Genomic DNA, 24370 nt, shown 5'->3' with positions numbered 1-24370 from the left:
AGGTGGCCAACCACAATGTGTGGAAGTGGCCAAATCAATCATCTTTGTTTCTGGCATAGAGGGAACATACTTGAACACTGTTCCAAAATTTTATACCCAGACAACAAATAAACTGTATTGTACTATATACATAACAGTGACTGAGTGTTCTATTACTTTTGTCAAGTATACTTGCTCTCTGCAATAATTCAGCAAATGTTGGACATTTTGCTTACATCACTATAGTTCACAAATACATTGGGGGGTATTTATCAAAGGATTTATGTGTTCTTTTTCACGTATCTTTGGCGCAATACTTTGGCGCAGTGTCTTTTTGTGCCAAAGTTTGGCGCATCTTCTCCACTGACATTTTTACAACTTTCTCAAAATCACACCGTCCTGTGTGTGATTTTAACTTTAGTCAGCAAATCCCCGCCAAGAAATTTTGCACATGGAAAACACACTTAGCAATGTAAGAAAATGTAAAAGCGTCAAAATACATTAAAACATTTTTTTTGTGAAAGCAGCGACGCCTCCAGGGCTGCTCAATACTATCCTGCGACATAGTTGTCTCTGAGGAACCTTCACCCTCCGTTGATCCAGCATTGGACATGGCCACACAGGTTCAGGAAAGGTAAGCACTAAAGCAGTGGTCTCCAACCTGCGGACCTCCAGATGTTGCAAAACTACAACTCCCAGCATGCCCGGACAGCCAACGGCTGTCCGGGCATGCTGGGAATTGTAGTTTTGCAACATCTGGAGGTCCGCAGGTTGAAGACCACTGCACTAAAGTAACAAAACAAAAAAAACGACCTAAGTTGAAAATAAAATCCATTTCACATGGTGGCTATAAACCCCACAAAAGAAAATAACTCGCGTCGCTTGCTGATATACTGCAGGAGGGACTCCGAAATGGGTGCTCTACATGGTAAAATACGCGTCCTCTGTGGTGGTAAGTTCTGTGTAAAAGGCGCTGTGAACAGCTGATTTCAACATTTGAGCCAAAATTACTAACAACTTGCACCAAATGATAAATTTGGTGCATGTCCACGAAAACCAAAGTGAAAAAAAAGGGTAAAAAGAAACTGTCAACAGGCAAAATTGATAAATACCCCCCAATGAAACGGCATGTGTGATAAAATGGTACATTCTTCATTTTTGTTCAAATATGCAATAATTTTATATTTAATAATAAAAAAAAGGACAGGATACTGTGGCTATTCGTTTTTATATAGTGGTTATTAGTTTTTAAATAGGTGGAGGAACTGAAGGTGCGGAATGTTGGTTCTGGTTTGAAAAAAAATTAAATAAAATAAAAATAAAAAAGAATCACATCCATAGAACACTAATTCAAACAAGTCAGATTTACTGAAAAGGGGTATTCCACCCTCAACAATCTTAATTCTTTTATCAAAAATATACCGAATTTTACATAGTCTGTCTCTTTCATTATTTATCCACCTTTCTATGTCTAGCTATACTTATGCCAGTGCCACCTTTGTATAAAATCATTTTATAGTAATGGTAGGTGAAAACTCAGAAGCGGACATGCAATAGCTGACGGTACGACCACATTTTCAGCTCTTGGGCTGTTCTATACTGCTACACTAGGGACAGATGGAATCACGAAGTGAGAGGTGCTAAAAAGTCCTCACAGTGCTGCTAGCATGACATGGAACCCATAGGGGACCATACCAACCATAACAAGGAGCTATGGAGCACAGAGCAGCCAAAACAAGAAGACAAGGTAAAAAATGTGATTGGGGCACATCATTTGCCTTAATTTTTATCAGGGAGGTTAACTGGGCAAAAAAAATAATAATATTTAAACATTAAAAAAGGACAGGGCTGATATGAGAAAAATCCTTTTAACGATTCTTCAAAACAGTGGCATAGCAATCTTAACAATTACACTTCTCAGATGAGGCACAACAGCTTAATGGTTACATTTCTGAAATATAACTTTATTATATACCAATACACAACACTTCAGAGTCAGTTCCAGTTTTCTTTATAGGAGCTCTGTATTTCTATACTTCACACAGATCCAAACCAGTTTCCCACTTCACACATTTGACAGCTGTCTCTCATGCTTTCAGACCCTGATCTCATGGACTCTTGTCCTAAGCCTAGCTTCTCACCAAGATACCACCGGCTAGGCTATATCACTCTAGATCAATCACTCTCTGGGGCTCAAACTCTAAGGCCTGCTCCAAGAAGTTATTTTAGTACTGTCAGGAGTAGTTGCAATACTATCTCTCTCAGGATATACATTATTACCTCTTCCACTATCTCTGGGGCTCAAACTACTGTTCTCTGGATTGTCCCAGCAGGCCACCCTCGCAGGCCCCACTATCTGGGCCAAACCTCAGCTTTAACTACACTCACCTACTTCAGGTCGCACTACCGAAGCCACACTACCTAAACTCAACAGGCCCTCAGGAGAACCAGACCTTACTGCACCTATCTAGGAGCCCACTGGGACAGAGCTCTCCATCATTCCTGTTGCCAGCCACAGCAAAGTAACATGGCATGATACCCTGGACTACTAAAAACAACAATACCGTTGATAGACCATTGATAGAAAAACATTAAAATAAAGTTGCCCTTGGGGGCTCAGATAACCAAGCTTTGACTTTCATATTTTAGGCAGATGCGCCGACAGCAGTCACAAAAGTGAGCCCAATATTGCGGCGTATTTCCCGCTGTGCTACGAGCAGGCACCGTTTCTGCTTTGAGCGGGGATCTCGCTCTTGTGCCTGCCGTCCGTGCATCTGCAGCAAAAAACTCACTGTTGACAGTTTTTTCTTATGTTGATCAATCACCAAAATTCTCTTGTGTTGTGTCAGGGACCCTCTCTTATGTTGCCACAATCAATAGTAGATTTTTATCAGGCAATTAAATTATAGCCCTGACTCCTAGACAATGAAATATATATATATATATATATATATATATATATATATATATATTTTTTTTTTTTTTTTTTTTTTTCTTCACAGCCAATTGTTGCAATCTTGTAATTCAGTTATTGGCCTCAGGTTTCTGAAGTGGTGAAAGATAATAAAAGCCTGAAGTGGTGCCCACGATAACCTTATAAATACGACAGTGGACTAGTAGACATCACTAAAGCATTTTAGCTCACTTTAGCCTCTGAAAAACAGAACACTAAAAAAACAGATGTCAGACCTGTTTGGGTACTTCACATTTTTTTTCTTTTTTTATCTCTGGACAGAGTAATGGCCAAGGTGGCTTTCAGTCAGTCAATCTTTAAGGTACTCTCAGGAAAATGCCCATGAGGAAATAGTTTAAGTAGCCCTGAGGTACATAGACAAATGTTTGTGTGCATATTTCTCCCAAATCCTCCATTAAGAGCTAAAAAAAGATGGCAAAATTGTATCTGAACTAAAAGCCGACTTTCAAACAAAAACGGAAGCAACATAATCTAAAGTTTAACATCGACTTGTATTCATTAGTCCCCTGTGGAGTCCTATTCAAAAGTTAAGAACCTCTGAAAGTCACTCCAGAAAGGGAGTATTTCCTGGAATTGGCCAGACTAAGAAATGGCTGCCCATAGTCTGATGATCACAGATGATCCTTTTGTCAGTAGTTTCACATTGACACAGTACACTGTGCCCATACACTCTGACATTCAGACAGGCTACCAAGAGATATTATTGTAAATGCTCATTACCTTTCAGTCAAGCAGTGTATATTGAAAATCTACAGAGAATTGGCTCATTTACAACTGCTTGTCTGATACTCTTTGAATGTAAGACGGGCAGCAAAGTTAGTTACCTATATACTTCGCTTACTTATGTGTGGTAGCTAGTATCGAATGTCTTTTTTCATTTTTTGCAGCCTAAAAAATTAGTGTTGTCTCAGACCTTTCCCAGCATGCTGTGCGGCCCGAGACATTAAATCACAAGCCAGGGGCTAAAAGGGGGCTTGGCTGCTTCATTTGTTGTGTGAGTAGCAAACCCCATAATGGCATTACCAGGGAATATGTGCATGCATTTGTCGTTACGCAGATCCACCGTTTGTGTGTCCGGTGATGTCGAGCAAGTCGTATGATCAAATGTGTGGGAAGGAAATAAGTCACTTTCCACCTTGAAACAAAGGATCCTAGGGATTTTAGTCTGAGGGAGGTCGATGGGAACCAGAAGTAGCTAGTTCCCAAAACAAGCCAGCAGCAAGATGAGGGACATATGACATAGCCATTTACCACTAACACAAGCACAGATCCTTGGAAATCATGTTCATTCCTATATGACACTCAATTTTTCTAAATGAAGTGTCATACCACAGTGCTCTCTGCTGACACCTATGTTCATTTCAGGAACTGTCCAGGATAGGTTTGCTATGGGGATTTGCTCCTGCTCTGGACAGTTCCTGATATAAACTGAGATGTCAGCAGAGAGCACTGTGGTCAGACAGAAAAGAAACTCCTCTGAAGCATACAGCAGCTGATAAGTACTGGAAGGATTAGGATTTTTAACCCCTTAAGGACTCAGCGTTTTTCAGTTTTTGCAGATTTTGCAATTTCGTTTTTTCCTCCTTACCTTATTTTTTGCATCACCAATTCTACTTTGTAATTACATGAGTCATTTTCCCCAAAAATCTAAGGCAAAACAAAAAAACATTTTTTTTATTAAAATGCCATTTTGTAACTTTTGGGGGCTTCCGTTTGTACGCAGTGCTTGTTGTGTAAAATGATATTGTCTCTTTACTCTGTAGGTCCATACAATTAAAATAATACCCTACTTATATAGGTTTGATTTTGTCATACTTCTAGAAAAAATCATAACTACATGCAGGAACATTTATACGTTTAAAATTGTCATCTTCTGACCCCTATAACTTTTTTATTTTTCAGCATACAGGAATGTATGGGGCTCATTTTTTGCACCGTGATCTGAAGTTCAGTATTTTATTTTGATTGTGTGATTGTTGTTCCCCTTCCCTGGTTACCTCAGTCACTCAAACTAGATGAAATATTATAATTTGGCAAGATTGGCACCTATAGTGACTATTGACAAGAAAATTGCTCTACCTAGATGGATGAATACTGAAGAAGAAGCAGCTACTCCATTAAAGGAGTACTCCGGGATAAGAAAACGTATCCCCTATCCTAAGGATAGGGGATAAGTTTCAGATCGCAGGGGGTCCGACCGCTGGGGCCCCCCCGCGATCTCCCGTACGGGGCCCCAACAGTCAGCGGCCAGGGGCAGCCGACACGCCCCCTCAATACATCTCTATGGCAGAGCCGAAGCGCTGCAATCAGCAGGCTCTGCCTCTGCCATAGAAATGTATTGAAGGGGCGTGTCGGACACCGCGTCATGCGGTGGTCGAAATTAGCTATTTCGGCAAAGAGCCAAGAGCCCCATACAGGAGATCACGGGGGGCCCCAGCGGTCGGACCCCCCGCAATCTGAAACTCATCCCCTAGGGATTCCATCCTTAGGATAGGGGATACGTTTTCTTATCCTGGAGTACTCCTTTAATACATATTGAATGTTTTTCATTTCATTGTTTCTTTACAGTTTCCAAGGAACGCTGAGGTGAGTGCCCCACATGTAAGTAGTCCATACGTGGGCTTACGACTACAGATAGAACACAACACCTTAAAGTTAAGCTGTCTAATCATCCCCACAGGCACTATGGTACCGTAATCTCCCACCAAAAGAATTACACAATCAAGAGTACACTGCTAAGGGTGTGGGGGAAGCTAGTTCTGTCACTGTAATGGGGGGGGGGGGGAGGGCTACTCCATCTGAATATTTGGCATCAAAGCACTTTTACAGTTGCAAACCTGTTTTTTCTTAGGCTGGGTTCATACAGTGGAAAATGTGCGGAATGTCCACCCGGAAAATATGGGCAGGTATTCCACAAATTTGTACAATAAGTTGGCACTAGGACTGCTTGGAGATGCACAGTCTCATAGATGGATAGGCATTTCCAAGAGGAACCTGCAGAAAGAATGGATAAGTCCATTATTTCTGTGGATGCTGGAATCACATCTGCAGCGGAAAATCCACCGGGTGCACAGTACAACAGAATCCCATTGAAATCAACGGGACTCTGCTGCAGTGGAATGTCCACGTGGAACATTCAGTTGGAATTCCACACGGACATCCCGCCGTGTGAACATTCCTTTAGTCTTCTAAAGGTTTACTCCAGAAGGCAGAAGGTAGCCATATTCCTCAGTGTGAGTTTTATTATGAGGTTTTTCTGACTTACTATCAGGAGGTGGATCTAAAAGATGAAGAGATCAGATCCTTTTAAACGACATAGATTACCCATGATACAGAAAGAATACAAGCAAAAAACATCATCCAGTTAAGTGAGTTCCTTCCAATAAATCCAACTTCATCAAGGTGTACAGCTTAAAATACTCCGTCTAGGTGACTAAGACAAATCACATATTGTTGCATGTCCACACCACAGAACGGTGCTCTATATATGAATGCTATAAAATACATAGTATGCTCTATTAAAGTACGATTTATATTCACTGCTACAGACTTCTTACTGAATGATGTGACTTCAAAACAAGGGTTAGTCACTTTTACAGGTCATCCAGCTAGAACATTAATGTTTAACAGATTTACCAGTCACTGCATAGTAAATAGACCGATGATCTAGCCTAGTTATTGCTCAGCCAACAATGGGATTTTTACTATATACAGTATAAAGTAGGGGGCAGGCAGTCCTATTCTGTGGAAATGGAAATACCATTCAGAGCAGATCAGCTGTGACTATTTGGAAGGAGTATAATGGGAGAGAGTGTAGAATGACAGAAGCAACCTCCTTAATTGTGTAAATAGATTCTTAGCACTGACATATGGCACGGCCTAAACATGCATATTGAACTGCTTCTCGCATCTGTGCCTCTCTCAGCTCCTTTCCAGAAGGATCAACACATTCTTCTAAAAGATTCCTGTTTAATTATTGCACTCACATTGAGTCCAACAAACCTTTTATATGCCGCCAGGGCATTCAGCTTATTTTCCTATTATTTGTCACATTAGGGTCACTTAACATTTCAATAAACATTTCTCATGGCATCATCCTTAGGGTAAAGGCGTAAGAGAAGGAAATGCTGTGGGTTTTACCGGCTGATCAGTGCTGGAAAACTATGCAGCATTATACAGTAGCTGGGAAGTGGATGAGATACTGTGGTGAAGCTTTATCAATCTTCACCCTGTCAATTTCTATCACAAAAGGAGGACAAATTTGTTGGGAAGAACAAATCGGCATCAAGATCCCTGTACAGTGACCCCCCGACCTACAATGGCCCCGACATACGATCATTTCAACATACGATGACTTCAGAGTCCATCGCATGTTGAAGGCAGAATCAACATACGATGCTTTTGTATGTCGGGGCCATCGCATAAACAGCTATCCGGCAGCGCTGACTGCTTCAGCTGCCACCGGATAGCCGTTTACGGTGCCCCGTGTGGTCCACTCACGATCACTTACCTGTCCTCGGGGCTCCGGCGCGTCCTCTTCGGGATCCCTGCATCGTCGGCGCTCTCCAACGTCGTCATCACGTCGCTGAGCACGCCGTCCCGCCATCCAATAGAAGCGGCGTGCGGAGCGGCGTGCGGAGCGGCATGGGTAGCGACGGGATGGCGGCGATGGAGAGTGAGGATGCCAGGGAAGCAGAGGCCTTGCCGGAGCGTCGGGGACGCAGAGACAGCGATGAAAGGCCACATCCAGGGCAGTGGTGACGAGCGGTGACGGTCCGGAGCAGGGGGGACAGGTGAGTATAACCTCCAATACCAGTGGTCTTCAACCTGCGGACCTCCAGATGTTGCAAAACTACAACTCCCAGCATGCCCGCACAGCCGTTGGCTGTCCGGGCATGCTGGGTGTTGTAGTTTTGCAACATCTGGAGGTCCGCAGGTGGTAGACCACTGTCCTATACTTTACATTGTACGGATCCCTCAACATACGATGGTTTCAACAAACGATGGTCCATTTGGAACGGATTACCATCGTATGTTGAGGGACCACTGTATTTGGACGGTGTTGCAGATTACCTGGGGACCCACAGCAAAAGCCACAAGTGCAGATAATGGTTAAAAATAATAAAAAATAACAATACATGCTCACCTCACCAATTTTCTGACACTACCATGGTTGTGCTAGTCTCCATTAAAAAAAAAAAAAAAAAAAAAAAATCTACATTTGTGTGTTTCCTGACCTTTCAGCCTCTGTTCACTGCCTCCAGTCATCATGTGTTGGCGTGTTCAAACTTCAGCCATCACCATGGGGTGCTATGACAGTGGTAAGGTTATACTGTTTGTTTTGGTGGAGGTGAACTATGCCAGGTCCAACTTGTAGTTTAGTAGGTGCACCACAATCCTTCACTGTGCCCATCTGGAGGATGTGCACTATATACTGCAAAGGTATACGGCTCAGCTATATACCAGTAATAGAACAATCATTTTGTCAGAGTTTGAAGAGTTTGTCTTTATTATGAAAAACTCTCCTATAACCATCCTACAACCAGCACCAAACTGGGCCCACTGACAGATGTGAAGGTGCTCCAATAGTTATAGATAACCCTGCAAGGGTTAATAGATCCTTCTCACAACATGTGTAAAATTAAGCTAATTTAACTTGACACGTTATGAGAAGGATCCATTGACCCTTAAAGAGGAAATTCTTTTCTTTTTGGAACACAGAGCTCTCTGCTGACATCATAAGCACAGTGCTCTCTGCTGACATATCTGTCCATTTTAAGAACTGTCCAGAGTAGGAGAAAATCCCAATAGCAAACATATGCTGCTCCTGACAGTTCCTAAAATGAACTGAGATGTCAGCAGAGAGCTCTGTGTTTCAAAAAGAAAAGAATTTCCTCTGTAGTATTCAGCAGCTAATAAGTACTAAAAGGATTAAGATTTTTTTAATAGAAGTAATTTATAAATCTGTTTAATTTTCTGGCATCAGTTGATTTAAAAAAAAGAAAAAAAAAAGTTTGCCACTGGAGTACCCCTTTAAGGGGATATCTGTTGTACTATCCTGTAACCAGTGCACCTCTCTGCTCTGGTTATTACAGGGAAGCTCCAAAGAAGACTTCCCTATATGATATCTATATAGTATATCCTAATACTGTAATACCATACGGAATCAAGTTGTTTTCATGACACAACCCTGTTAAGAGTTTACCTTGCCTATTATTGAGCATAGGAAGATTCTATGTATTTTCCTACCCACTGAAGTCAATGGGTAGCAAAATCAGCTGTGTATTTTGCTACTTATTGCCTTCAGTTGCCCTTATTCACTATTGCAAACCAGACATGTTTTGTCGGGTTATGCGCCAGGAATTCTGTCTGCGCAAGAATGGGCGCCAGAATTGAGAAAACCCCCGACCAACTCTCCATTTTGCAAAGTAAACTCTAAAAAAAAAAGGGGGCGTGGCTGTTGGGAAAAGGGGGCGTAGTGCCCAAAAAGGGGCATGTTCCCGACATTTTCACAAAACCCAACATATTTACTAAGGTTTCCACATAAAATGTGGTGGATTTGTGCTGAGGTAAACCAGACAGATCAGAGCATGTGTAAGAAAAGCAAAATGTAGGGAAAGTGGAAATTGGAGGGAAACCTTAGTAAATACCATGGGAAAAAAAATGAAGGGAATTAAAACCCACAAAGAAACCTACACAACACTCTTAGTAAATAAGGGCCAATGTGTAGAATGATATGCAGCAGAAAATAAACAGCAAAATATGGCAAGTGTGACATTAGGCTAAAATAAAATGATATCACAGGAGCAGGACTAAAGAGAGTATGACTACCTAGGATTAGTGTAAAACAATATCTAAAGAAAATAATAGTTCTATAAGGACAGCATTAAAGGGGTACTCCGGCCCTAAGACATCTTATCCCCTATCCAAAGCATAGGGTATGATGTCTGTGGGGGTCCCACCGCTGGGGACCCCCGCTATCTAGCATGAAGCAACCACCTCTGGGAGCTGCAGACAGCAGTGCAGCCTCGGAGTCTGCCGGGTCCAGACTACGGGGCCAGAGTATCGTGAAGTCACGACTCCGCCCCCATGTGACATCACTCCCCGCCCCCCGCAATGCAAGTCTATGGGAGGTGCTTTGATCACACACCCTTTTACAGTTTTGTTGACACGCATATCAAGTAAAGTTGTGTGATCTGGGCATTCTGAGCTATTGAGTGACAGTGAAATCTCAATTATTTTGGGTTGGTCACAGGTCCTCTTTAAAAGAGGAGTCTTAAATAACCTCAGTCCATATTGCTTTTTAGAGCATAAGGTCATCTTAGAGAGGGACCCCCCATGCAAGGCCCTCCTCTATAAGCCATGATAGAAAGCCTAATGGATATTCATATGATAGGTCACCATGTAATATTACAATGCCTTGTTTGCCGTGGCATTATCCAGAAAAAGCTGTTTGCTGTGGATGCCAGGGCCAGAACCCTGGCTGATCAGATGATCACCTGGGGCCACATTCTAAGAGGGTTATCTCTCATCTCTCTTCAAAGTGGCAATATACTGTACATTATTACATTTTTGCATCCATATTACAGACAATTTTCTATACAGACATTCCACCACGTGAACATAGCCTTAGTTTTGACTTAAAAATACTGATGCAAAATGCTGACCAGAATACTGCTATTTAAAAGTGGTCTTCCTTTAAATAAAATATACATACAGGTCATGGCCGTAATGTTGGCACCCATGACATTTTTCTAGAAAATGAATTATTTGTTACAGAAAAGGATTGCAGTAACACATGTTCTGCTATACACATGTTTATTCCCTTTGTAAACAAAAAAACTAAAAAAAGAGAGAGGAAGAGAAGCAAATTGGACATAATGTCACACCAAACTCCAAAAATGGGCTGGACCAAATTATTGGCACCCTTAACTTAATATTTGGTTGCTCACCCTTGGAAAAAATAACTGAAATCAGTCGCTTCCTATAACATCAATAAGCTTCTTACACCTCTCAGCCGGAATGTTGGACCACTCTTCCTTTGCAAACTGCTCCAGGTCTCTCTTATTGGAAGGGCGCCTTTTCCCAACAGCAAATTTAAGATCTCTCCACAGGTTTTCAATAGGATTTAGATCTGGACTCATTGCTGGCCACTTCAGAACTCTCCAGCGCTTTGTTGCCATCTATTTCTGGGTGCTTTTTGACGTATGTTTGGGGTCTTTGTCCTGTTGGAAGACCCAAGATCTCGGATGCAAACCCAGCTTTCTGACACTTGGCTGTACAGTGCGACCCAAAATCCATTGGTAATCCTCAGATTTCATGATGCCTTGCACACATTCAAGGCACCCAGTGCCAGAGGCAGCAAAACAACCCCAAAACATCAATGAACCTCAACCATATTTCACTGTAGGTACTGTGTTCTTTACTTTGTAGGCCTCTGTTTTCGGTAAACAGTAGAATGATGGGCTTTACCAGAAAGCTCTATCTTGGCCTCATCTGTCCACAATATGTTTTCCCAGAAGGATTTTGGCTTACTCAAGTTCATTTTGGCAAAATGTAGTCTTGCTTTTTTATGTCTGTGTCAGCAGTGGGGTCCTCCTGGGTCTTCTGTCATAGCGTTTAATTTAATTTAAATGTCGACGGATAGTTTGCGCTGACACTGATGCTCCCTAAGACTGCAGGACAGCCTGAATATCTTTGGAACTTGTTTGGGGCTGCTTATCCACCATCCAGACTATCCTGCGTTGACACCTTCAATCAATTTTTCTCTTCCGTCCATGCCCAGGGAGATTAGCTACAGTGCCATGGGTTGTAAACTTCTTTATAATGTTGTGCACTGTGGACAAAGGCGAATCTAGATCTCTGGAGATAGACATGTAACCTTGAGATTGTTGATATTTTTCCACAATTTTGGTTCTCAGGTCCTCAGACATTTCTCTTCTCTCTCTGTTGTCCATGCTTCGTGTGGCACACACAGACACACAATGCAAAGACTAAGTGAACTTCTCTCCTTTTTATCTGCTTTCAGGTGTGATTTTTATATTGCTCATACCTATTACTTGTCCCAGGTGAGTTTAAAGGAACATCACATGGTTGAAACAATCTTATTTTTCCACAATTTTGAAAGGGTGCCAATAATTTTGTCCAGACCATTTTTGGAGTTTGGTGTGACATTATGTCCAATTAGCTTTTTTTCCTCCCTTTTTTGGTTTACTTCCAATACACACAAAGGAAATAAACATGTGTATAGCAAAACATGTGTTACTGCAATCCTTTTCTGTGAGAAATACTTCATTTTCTTTAAAAAATTCAGGGGTACCAACAATTACAGCTATGACTGTATACAGTATATCAACAAATGTTTCTATTTACCACTAGCATGCACAAAGAAGAAGAGCGCAGCCTTAACATAAGCCTGTTTAGTAGATAAGCAGTTGTTTGAGTTAACAAATTGCAACGATGATAATATTAATAACGATAATAAAGATGTGATCATCTATGCCATTACTTAGTATGTGAGATTGTAATCTTCACTCATTTCCATGGAAGATATATCCTAATAAATTCTACAATTAGTCCTATAGAAAAAAAAACAGTAATCTCCTCCCAGGTATTATAATGATAATAAATTTGGAGGCAGGTGAGAAAACCAAAAACCTGAACGAATGTTCCCGTCACAGTATTCACCACTAGAGATGAGCGAACTTACAGTAAATTCGATTCGTCACGAACTTCTCGGCTCGGCAGTTGATGACTTTTCTTGCATAAATGAGTTCAGCTTTCAGGTGCTCCGGTGGGCTGGAAAAGGTGGATACATTCCTAGGAAAGAGTCTCCTAGCACTGTATCCACCTTTTCCAGCCCACCGGAGCACCTGAAAGCTGAACTAATTTATGCAGGAAAAGTTATCAACTGCCGAGCCGAGAAGTTCGTGACGAATCGAATTTACTGTAAGTTCGCTCATCTCTATTCACCACATCTGAGGACCTAGAACCCAATGAGATCTATTATGACCAACCTAATATGTTGCTCAGAGATAAAGGTCAGATATGGATATTTATTTCATTTATTTGATAATTTCAATAATACAACTTTTTTTTTTTTTTGTTGATAAATTCAATAAACAAGTAAACTTTTTTTTATTTTTATTTTTATCTATGAATTCAGTCCCTGGCAACGTCTGACACACCTCTAGATAAACGGAGCTACTGAACAAATATGGCACAGTCCATTCTGGGATTGTTTCACAGCTAAGGCTGCATTCACATCTCGTTTTTGCAATACGGTTGCCGTCCCCCGTTTCTGTCCAAAAAACATATGTCTCCAAACCGGACCGAAACTTATGCAACCGTATATGCCTCCTTGCGTTTTTAAACCATATACGGTTTGAAAACGGATGTCCGTTTGCATACGTTTTAATATGTTTTCCTTGAAAAAAAAAAAAAAAAGGGGGGATACGGTTTTATGTTTGTCAACATTTTAAATAAAGTTCTTTTCTTTTTATTGCATTTCCCAAAAATAAAAAAAATAAAATAAAGAAAAACAGTATTGTGCAAACCGGATGTAACCGTATGCACATACAGTTAAATATGGTTACCATAGAACTCCATTTTAAAATAATCGTATACAGGTTGGATACGGTTTTTGACCGGGACACAAAACCGTAGTAGACTACGGTTTGGTGTACCGTTAAAAAAAGTATGAACCCGTAAATGATGCAAAACGTACACAACCTGATGCTACGATTGGCATACGGTTTACAATGAAACGTCTATATATACGGTTTGCAACACGGTTCGATACGTTTTCGGAGACGGCAACCGTATTGCAAAAAGGAGATGTGAATGCAGCCTAAAACCCAGAGAATCCCTTTTGTAGTCTACTATAGTTTTTCTTTGCCTCAGGAGTGGCTATGAGCCATAGGAGTTATGTTACCACTATGGCAGTGGTCTCCAAACTGCGGACCTCCAGATGTTGCAAAACTACAACTCCCTGCATGCCCGGACAGCCAAAGGCTGTCCAGGCATGCTGGGAATTGTAGTTTTGCAACATCTGGAGGTCCGCAGTAGAGATGAGCGAACTTACAGTAAATTCGATTCGTCACGAACTTCTCGGCTCGGAAGTTGATGACTTTTCCTGCATAAATTAGTTCAGCTTTCAGGTGCTCCCGTGGGCTGGAAAAGGTGGATACAGTCCTAGGAGACTCTTTCCTAGGAATGTATCCACCTTTTCCAGCCCACCAGAGCACCTGAAAGCTGAACTAATTTACACAGGATAAGTCATAAACTGCCGAGCCGAGAAGTTCGTGACGAATCGAATTTACTGTAAGTTCGCTCATCTCTAGTCCGCAGGTTGGAGACCACTGCACTATGGAATAAGGATGTGTTTCCCAACCAGGGTGCCTCCAGCTGTTACAAAACTACAATTCCCAGCAAACATGGACAGCCTACCTTTGCCTCACAGACGGTGGTGCGGTATGTGAGCCATAGAAGTTATGTCACCACTATAGAATAAGGCTGGGTTCATATCACGTTTTTGCCATACTGTTTTCAATCAGTTTTTCTAAAGAAAACCGTATGGCAAAGAAACGGATGGAACAGTATGGGGAGAAGTATACCGTATGCATTTTTAAACTTTATACTGTTTTTAAAAGTGCATACAGTTCCGGCCGTTTTTATAAAAAATTACGTTTTTGAAATGGGTTGGGGGGTGTTGGGTGGGGACTTTAGGATGCAAATGCGAATGTGCAAAGTAAAAACCGTATACGGTTTCCAGTATGGAACTGTATACATGTGCGTTTCCCATTGACGTCCATGTTAAAAAAAACGTATGCGGTTGCAGTACGGTTTTTAAACCGGAGACAAACACGTGTATGCACTTTTAAAAACAGTATACAGTTTAAAAAATGCATACGGTTTACTTTTTACCATACTGTTCTATCTTTTTTTTTTTGCTATACGGTTTTCTTTAGAAAAACTGATTGAAAACAGTATGGCAAAAACATGATGTGAACCCAGCCTAAGGCAGTGTTTCCTAATCAGGGTGCCTCCAGCTGTTGCAACACTACAACTCCCAGGCTATCCAGGCATGCTGGGAGTTGTAGTTTAGCAACAGCTGGAGGTACCCTGGTTGGGAAACACTGGAATAAGGTGATACCAAGCCCCATACACTAGGTGAAGAAAGAGAATACATAGCTAGTACATTCCTGAAATTGGATAACTCCAGTGGCAGCTCCCTGCCCCCCTCACACACATTTCACAGTAAGAAACTCCTCCGGCTCAGGGTAAATATTGATGTTAGTTGCAACACTGAAAAACTAGTGTTGAGGAAAGCCAAGCTGTGTTACCAGCCTCATACCCGCCCACTGGGCTAAATCCATTCTGAAGAAAGCAGGGAGATCATGGCAGAGCCAAGTTTACCATGCTGGGTCAGTTCTCCTGCAGGTGTAGGGACTGTGAGGTGCCAGGCCTGCACATACCTGCCTTTCTATACAGGCCCTGGGCTCTCCATAAAAGTTGCCATTCATGACATGCCCTTCCTCCAGAGCCGAGCCCTTCTTCACCTCCACAGACCTGCAGTGTGCGGCTATGAGGAAAACTTGGCTGAGCGCTCCCGGGGAGTGCCCGAGTCCTGCGAGCTGACAGCTCCATAGGAGACAATGCACACGACGCCTCACTGCAGTCATTACCTGCACCATCCAGATCCTCCTCCAGCGCTGCTCACTTTACTCTCCGACCAGCCCTTCCCTCCACCGCCTGCACCGTGCTCGGGGTCCCGGGATCCTCCTGACAAAGGAAAGCAGGTGGTGCTGTTGTGTGATCCAGGAAGCGGAGCCCTAGTCCTGCACTGTCCCACTCCCAGCAGCCGCCTCCTTCTTCTCGTCCTCCCCCCAGTCCTCCTGTCAGTACAGTGGGAGGGCTCCACCTCTCACACAGGCTATGTATATTTTATAACCATTGATCATTCCAGAAAAATAGTGACTGAGGTGTCCCCTGAAGAAGCTCTCTCATGGCTCGGCTGAGCCCTCCTCTATGTGTGTGTCTGTGACATCAGCTGGATCCTCCCCTGAGTCACTTCCAAAAGCACATCCTGGCTGTCAGCTGGAGGTAAAGCTAAAGCACCAGACCTGGCTAGATACCAGGTTATACCTGACTAGACACCAGGTTATACCTGACTAGATACCAGGTTATACCTGACTAGATACCAGGTTATACCTGACTAGAAATCCTGTCACACACCGGTCACCGCCCAAACATAGCCAGGCGAGAAAAGCTGGAGAGAAATAGTTGTGTCCAAAACAGAACTTGTTATTTACACAGAATAATACTTAGAATTTATCAAATCCAAATTTGAGATTTTTTTTTTTCAGGTAAAGAAAAAAACATAAAAACCAAGTGGAAAGTTAGGCTAAGGCTAGGTTCGGACTACGGAATTTCCGCCTGCAATTCCGCTTTGAAATGTATAGTATAGTATAGTGAATGGGTTTCCGTTCACAAATTCACACTTCGGAATTTGTGAATGGAAAATCCGCTTGGAAATTTCCGCCTGAAGAAAGGCGTTGCTCATTCTTCAGGCAGAAATACTCGCGGAACACATTGCAGTCTATTGGAGACTGCAGTGTCCACGCGGTCCTAGCGCTGACTGGTTCAGTCAGCGCTGGCCGCACTCGGAATCTGCGGGCGGAAATTTTCTGCCTGGAGATTCCATAGTCTGAACCTAGCCTTAAGGGTCCCTAGCCTAACTTGGTGTTTATCAGGAATTTTTTTTAACCTGGAAAAAAAAAACTCCTAAAAAAAAAGTGCCCTGTCATTCATTTTGCACTCCAAGGGGGACATTTATCAATGTTGGTGTGAGGTAATAAAAATGTTACCGCTGTTTGCTTGGTGTATTGGTTGCACAGTTGTTCAAAATTTACCAAAAAGGTGCACAGGACTTGATAGATTATGAGCAATTATGGAAACCAGGGGGCTGCAGAGAATGGTTTAAGCTTTGTGCTCTGGCATCTGACACTTTGGTATATGTCCTATTAGGTGGTGTTGATATGTGCAAAAAAAGTAGGCTTTGCGCCCAAAGAAAAAAACACTTCAAAATTTAATTTGCGAAAATAATAAATACAGCTCCCACTGCAAAAAGTGGGGTACGGTGCACCAAACAGTAGACAACTTTGAAAGATGTTCTACTGAAAATTGCTAAAAAAAATATTGCACAAAAAAATGCAATTGCGCAAAATTTGCAGGGACATTTAGAACATTGAAGTGGTATAAAGCCAATGATAAATGTCCCCCCCAAATTTGTAGTTTGTGTGGCATTTGTTCCAAAATAGATGGATTTAAGTCTTTACGTTATTTTCTTTGGTTTTTTTTGCTTGTGTTTTTATCATGACATGTCATGTGATTCTTTCATGTGACTCAAGGATTTCTATTCAAGAAATGGGGAAGGGGTGGAGGCAGAAAAAGTGCCAATGGTAAACCAATATGGGTTTTTTTTTATGGCTTTTTTTTTATTTTTTTATTTTTTTACTTCAATGGACTGGAGTTTCATAAATCCCTACTGTAAAGAAAACACTATGATGTACACCCAAATGAAAGAAATATATATATTACATTTTTATTAGACAACTGACAGACCTGAATGTGGAGTTTGTTTGCACTACGCACTGTATATAACATTATTTTTGTATGTTATCTGTGTTTTTGCACTTTGCTTTGTATTCATTATATTTTATATCTGGATTATTGCATATTTGCTTTATATTTCCTGTATAGATTTGCTTTTTGTACTACTCATGGTGGCGTGGTATTGGGAGTAGCCTAATTAATATATATATATATATATATATATATATATATATATATATATATATATATATATATAATATTACCTTTCTTTTGCACATGTGGTACACAGGGATACCAGTTTTTTGTTTCCTTTGTTGTGGCTTATGTATAACCCTTTTAAGTGTTTTTAGAGTTCATGCCTGTCAGTTGCCTAATAAAATTGTGATATATATTTCTTTTATTTGGGTGTTTTTTTTTTTTTTTACTAAAGAACATTGTGCAGCATTTATGGCGGATTTTGGGGGCCCAAAAAAAGTGGAAACCTAGCCTTGGGCTATAAACAGACACCACTTTTGTCTTGCCTAAAAAATATTTAAAAAACAAAAAATGCCACAAAAGGCTGCCCCTAATTTTTCTCCACCATGAGGCTGGATTTTCCTTTAGTCAAATGTCCGAAAAAAAAGGCCCAACTCGCCACATGACTTTTTAGAAGCAAAAACTTAGCGTCCAGATGTTAGGTGAAAAACAATAGTGGCGTTTTCTATAACATTTTGTTTCCCATTATTTAAAAAACCATAACCCTTTCAATTTTGCACCGAAAATCCATATGATGGCTTTTTTATTTATTTTTTTTGTGCCACCACTTCTACTTTGTAATGACATCAGTCATTTTACCAATAAATCTACGGCGAAACGGAAAAAAAAATCATTGTGAGACAAAATTGAAGAAAAAACGGCATTTTGTAACTTTTGGAGGCTTCCGTTTCAACGTAGTAAATTTTTCGATAAAAATGACACCTGATATTTATTCTGTATGTCCATATGTTCAAAATGATACCCTACTTATATAGGTTTGATTTTGTCATACTTCTGGAAAAAATCATAACTACATGCATGAAAATTAAAATGTTTAAAATTGTCCTTTTCTGACCCTATAACTTTTTTATTTTTCTGCGTATGGGGCAGTATGAGGGCTCATATTTTGCGCAAAAAGATTTTTGCTGTACCATTTTTGCATTGATTGGATTTTTTGATCATTTTTTCATGATGTAAAAAGTGACCAAAAATACACTATTTTGGACTTTGGATTTTTTTTGCGCGTACACCATTGACCCTGCGGTTTCATTAACAATATATTTTTATAATTTGGACATTCCTGCACGGGACGATACCACATATGTTTATTTTTATTTACACAGGTTTTTTTTTTAATGGGAAACGGGAGGCGATTCAAACTTTTATTAGGGAAGGGGTTAAATGATCTTTATTCACTTTTTTTCCACACTTTTTTTTGCAGTGTTATAGCTCCCATAGGGGGCCATAACACGGCACACACTGATCTTTCACACATCACTGCAAAGCCATAGCTTTGCATTGATCAGTGTTATCGGCGCTTGACTGCTCCTGCCTCGATCTCAGGCACAGAGCAGTCATTCAGCGATCGGACGTGTAGGAGGCAGGTAAGGCATCCTCCTGCTGCGTCCTAGCTGATCGGGACTTCGCGATTTCATCGCGATGGTCCCGATCAGCCCAACTGAGCTGCCGGGAGCATTTTAGTTTCGCTTTAGCCACGGCGATCAGCTTTGAACGCCACGGCTATAGGGTTAATAGCGCGCGGCACCGCGATGAGTGCCGTGTGCTATTAACCACGGGTCCATTAGGCCGAGCCCGACCCGCTATGACGCGGGGCCACACTAAGGGAGGGGGCTACCTGTATGCCCTTGATCCCCATGAGGTTAACCCCTTAACGACAATGGACATAAATGTACGTCATGGTAATGTGGTACCATGACGTACATTTACGCGCCGCCATGATTGCAAGCACCGGAGCGGTGCTCGCATCATGCGCGGCAGGTTCCAGCTGCTATCAGCAGCCAGGGACCCGCCAGTAATGGCGGACATCTGCGATCGCGCGGATGTCCAGCATTAACCCCTCAGATGCCGTGATCAATACAGATCACGGCATCTGCGGCAGTGCGATACTTTAAATGGATGATCGGATGGCCCGCAACGGGGATCCAATCATCCACCTTGCTCCGGCTGTCTCCCGGGGTCTTCTGCTCTGGTCTGAGATCGAGCAGACCAGAGCAGAAGATCACCGATAATACTGATCAGTGCTGTGTCCTATACATAGCACTGAACAGTATTAGCAATCAAATGATTGCTATAGATAGTTCCCTATGGGGACATAAAAAGTGTAAAAAAAAATTAAATAAATGTAAAATGAAAAAGTAAAAAAATTTGAAAAATCCCCTCCCCCAATAAAAAGTAAAACGTCAGTTTTTCCCATTTTACCCCCCAAAAAGCGTAAAAAAATTATTAATACACATATTTGGTATCGCCACATGCGTAAAAGTCTGAACTATTAAAATATATTGTTAATTATCCCATACTGTGAATGGCGTAAACTTAAAAAAAAAATTCAAAAGTACAAAATTGTTGCTTTTTTGGCACATTTTATTCCAAAAAAATTTATAAAAAAATTTATAAAAAGTAAAACCTAAGCAAAAACTACAGATCAAAAAATGAGCCCTCATACCGCCCTATATACAGAAAAATGAGAAAGTTATAGGTGGTCAAAATAGGGCAATTTCAAACATACTAATTTTGTTAAAATGGTTTGAGATTTTTTTTAAGTGGTACAATTATAGAAAAGCATATAACATGGGTATCATTTTAATCATATTGACCCACAGAATAAAGAAAACATGTCATTGTTACCAGAAAGTGTACAGTGTGAAAACAAAACCTTCCAAAATTTGCTAAATTGCAGTTTTCTTTTCAATTTTCCCACATAAATAGTATTTGTTTGGTTGCGCCGTACATTTTATGGTAAAATAAGTGATGTAATTACAAAGTACAATTGGTGATGCAAAAAACAAGCCCTCATATGGGTCTGTGGATGGAAATATAAGAGAGTTATGATTTTTAGAAGGCGAGGAGGAAAAAACAAAAATGCAAAAATAAAATTGGTCTGGTCCTTAAGGCCAAAATGGGCCTGGTCCTTAACCCCTTAATGACCACGGACGTAAATGTACGTCCTGGTTTGGCGGGACTTCCGCACCAGGACGTACATTTACGTCCTGTGTATGACCGCGAGCATCGGAAGGGTGCTCGCGTCATACACGGCAGGTTCCGGCTGCTAGCAGCAGCCGGGGACCTGCCCGTAATGGCCGACATCCGCGATCGCGCGGATGTCCGCCATTAACCCCTCCAATGCCGTGACCAATACAGATCACAGCATCTGCGGCATTGCGGCACTTTGATTGAATGATCAGTCATCCACCGATCATCCAGCATGGCGGCCGGAGGTCCCCTCACCTGGCTCCGGCCGTCTCCCAGGGTCTTCTGCTCTGGTCTGCGATCGAGCAGACCAGTGCAGAAGATCACCGATAATACTGAGCAGTGCTGTGTCCTATGCATAGCACTGCACAGTATTAGCAATCAAAGGATTGCTATAGATAGTCCCCTATGGGGACATAAAAAGTGTAAAAAAAAAAAAAAAAAAAAAAAAAAAAAAAGTTGAAAAATGTAAAATAAAAAAGTTAAAAAAAAGTGAAAAATCCCCTCCCCCAATAAAAATGAAAATTGTCTGTTTTTCCCACTTCACCCCAAAAAAGCGTAATTTAAAAAAAAATAAACATATTTGGTATCGCTGCATGCGTAAATGTCCGAACTATCAAAATATAATGTTAATGATCCCGTACGGTGAATGGTGTAAACATAAAAAAATGTAAAAAAAAGTCCAAAAATGCTGCTTTTTTGTTACATTTTATTAAAAAAAATTTATAAAAAAGATCTAAAAGTTTTATATATGCAAATGTGGTATCAATAAAAAGTACAGATGACGGCACAAAAAATTAGCCCTCATACTGCCCTATATATGGAAAAATGAAAAAGTTATAGGTGGTCAAAATAGGGCAATTTTAGAATACTGATTTTGTACAAAAAGTTTTAGATTTTTTTTAAGCGGTACAAAAATATAAAAGTATCTAGCCATGGGTATCATTTTAATCGTATTGACCCACAGAATAAAGAAAACATGTAATTTTTACCGTAAAGTGTACAGTGTGAAAACAAAACCCTCCAAAATGTGCAAAATTTTGGTTTTCATTTAAATTTCCTCCCTAAAATTTTTTTGGGGGTTCGCCGTACATTTTATGGTAAAATGAGAGGTTCCATTACAAAGTACAATTGGTCATGCAAAAAACAAGCCCTTATATGGGTCTGTAGATGGAAATATAAAGGAGTTATGGATTTTAGAAGGCGAGGAGGAAAAAACTAAAACGCAAAAATAAAATTGGCCTGGTCCTTAAGGTGAAAATGGGCTTGGTCATTAAGGGGTTAAAATAAGTTGTGTTTTTTTTTTTTTTCTTTTTTCAGAAATAGTGTGTAGGCTAGGTTTCCACTCAGGTTTTTTTCTGGCATTTTTTTTTAAAAACCGCCACTGCAGTTTTTGAGCCAAAGTCAGAAGTTGGTCCAGTAGGAAGAAAGGGGGAAATGTATCAAAAACTGTGGTATCAAAAACTGAGGAGTGGTACAGTTGCCCATGGCAACCATTCAGATTCCTTGATTCATTTTTAACCCCTTAAGGACCGAGCTCATTTTGACCCTAAGGACCAGAGCATTTTTTGCAATTCTGACCACTGTCACTTTAAGCATTAAAGGGGTATTCCAGGGAAAAACTTTTTTTTATATATCAACTGGCTCCAGAAAGTTAAACAGATTTGTAGATTACTTCTATTAAAAAAATCTTAATCCTTTCAGTACTTATGAGCTTCTGAAGTTAAATGGGCACTGTCACCAACTTTATTTTTTGATATGTTGTAGTACTTATGTACTACAACATATCAGTAATATATTTTCATTATTTATTTTTTCATTTTGAGGGTGAATTTTACGTTTGAAAACCGTCCATTTGGGGTCACCCTCCTAGTGGCCGGCTGCAGCCTGACGTGACGTCACGCCTGAAAAAGGACTGATTTTGGCCTGGCAATCAGTCCTTTTTCATTTATGCTGCTCTCGCTCCCTGCCTGTCAATCAGACAGCAGTGGCGGATCCAGGGGGGGGCAACGGGGCAATTGCCCCCCCCCCCCCCCCCCCCCGAGATTTCTGCCTCCCTCCCTCACTCCCGATTTTTAGCATGGTGGAGCGGGAGATGACAGCTCCCACTCCACCATTCACTCATTTGTTTACCTTTCTCGCGCGTCGCCGCTAGGACGTGATCGCCGATCAACGGCAGGCCGGCGCGATAACGTCATATTATCGCGCCGGCGCCTGAAGTTCCTGTAACCGCGGCTCACTGCTGACCTGTCGGCACACTGCACAGTGCACGCCAGAAGAAGAGAGCTGCTCAGCGGGGGAACATAACATAAGTAAGTTTGTTTTAACGTTATGGCATTGGGTTCAGGGAGCAATGTAAAAACGTAGGGGGCACAAAAAAGGAAACATTTAAACTGAGGAGCCCATGACAGGGGGGCATTATAGTGAAGAGCACATGACAGGGTGTCCCCTGTCATGTACCACTCACATATAATGCCCCCTGTGCTGTGCCCCTTACATATAATGCCCCCATCATCATCATGTGCCCTTCAGATATAATGCTCCTGTCACGTGCCCCTCACATATGATGCCCCCTGTGGGGCAGGACAGGGGGCATTATATGTGAGGGGCATGTCACAGGGGGCATTATATGTTAAGGACAGAGGACAGTATATGTGATTAGCACATGATGGGAGCATTATATGAGGGACACAGCACAGGGGGCATTAAATGTTAGGGGAGCATGATGGGGGCATTATATGTAAGGGACATAGCACAGGGGGCATTATATGTGAGGGACACATGATGAGAGCATTTTTTGAGGGACACAGCACAGGGGGCATTAAATGTTAGGGGAGCATGATTGGGGCATTATATGTAAGGGGCACAGCACAGGGGGCATTATATGTGAATGGCACAGCATAGGGGCCATTATATGTTAGGGGCACAGGACAGAGGGCATTTTTATTATGTGGGGGAACAACAGGACAGACATTATTATTATGTGGAGGGTGCAGGAAGGGTCATAATTATATGTGGGGGCACAGGATGGGACATTTTTACTATATGTGAAGGCACAGAGTGTTTTGCATTTTAGAGGTATGGTGTATATTATAAAGAAATTTCAGGGGGGTTACGATTTTTGTACAGTGTGTGGTAGTATTATATTCAGAGAGCGCAGTGTGTGGTAGTATATTCAGAGGGTGCAGTGTGTGATAGTATTATATTCAGAGAGCGCAGTGTGTGGTAGTATTATATTCAGAGGGTACAGTGTGTGATAGTATTATATTCAGAGGGTACATTGTGTGATAGTATTATATTCAGAGAGTGCAGTGTATGATAGTATTATATTCAGAGGGTGCAGTGTGTGATAGTATTATATTCAGAGGGTGCAGTGTGTGATAGTATTATATTCAGAGAGCGCAGTGTGTGATAGTATTATATTCAGAGGGTGCAGTGTGTGATAGTATTATATTCAGAGGGTGCAGTGTGTGATAGTATTATATTCAGAGAGCGCAGTGTATGATAGTATTATATTCAGAGGGTGCAGTGTGTGGTAGTATTATATTCAGAGAGCGCAGTGTGTGGTAGTATTATATT

General features: G+C 41.3%; 1 protein-coding gene across 6 annotated transcripts in view; it reads right to left on the bottom strand.

Moving 5' to 3' along the window:
• The window catches only part of PTPN3 (protein tyrosine phosphatase non-receptor type 3), a 258163-nt gene extending 242282 nt beyond the window's left edge, over nt 1-15881 (bottom strand). For 3 of the 6 annotated variants that reach the window (XM_056520780.1, XM_056520786.1, XM_056520784.1), the window contains exon 1: nt 15640-15776. Coding sequence is in view for 1 of the 6 variants with exons in the window: in XM_056520785.1 (XP_056376760.1) it covers nt 15640-15648 (9 nt within the window). In the remaining 5 variants the exon portion in view is untranslated. Of the gene's footprint in view, nt 1-15429; nt 15558-15639 lie in introns of those variants that run through there. The other 3 variants (XM_056520787.1, XM_056520785.1, XM_056520783.1) reach the window with 3 other exon arrangements.
• Nucleotides 15882-24370: the final 8489 nt, after the last annotated feature.

The sequence above is a fragment of the Hyla sarda genome, chromosome 5, assembly GCF_029499605.1.
Source record: "Hyla sarda isolate aHylSar1 chromosome 5, aHylSar1.hap1, whole genome shotgun sequence".
Classification (NCBI taxonomy): Eukaryota; Metazoa; Chordata; class Amphibia; order Anura; family Hylidae; genus Hyla; species Hyla sarda.
The sequence above is the reverse complement of the archived record's forward strand: the minus strand, read 5'-3'. Positions and strand labels throughout refer to the sequence as shown.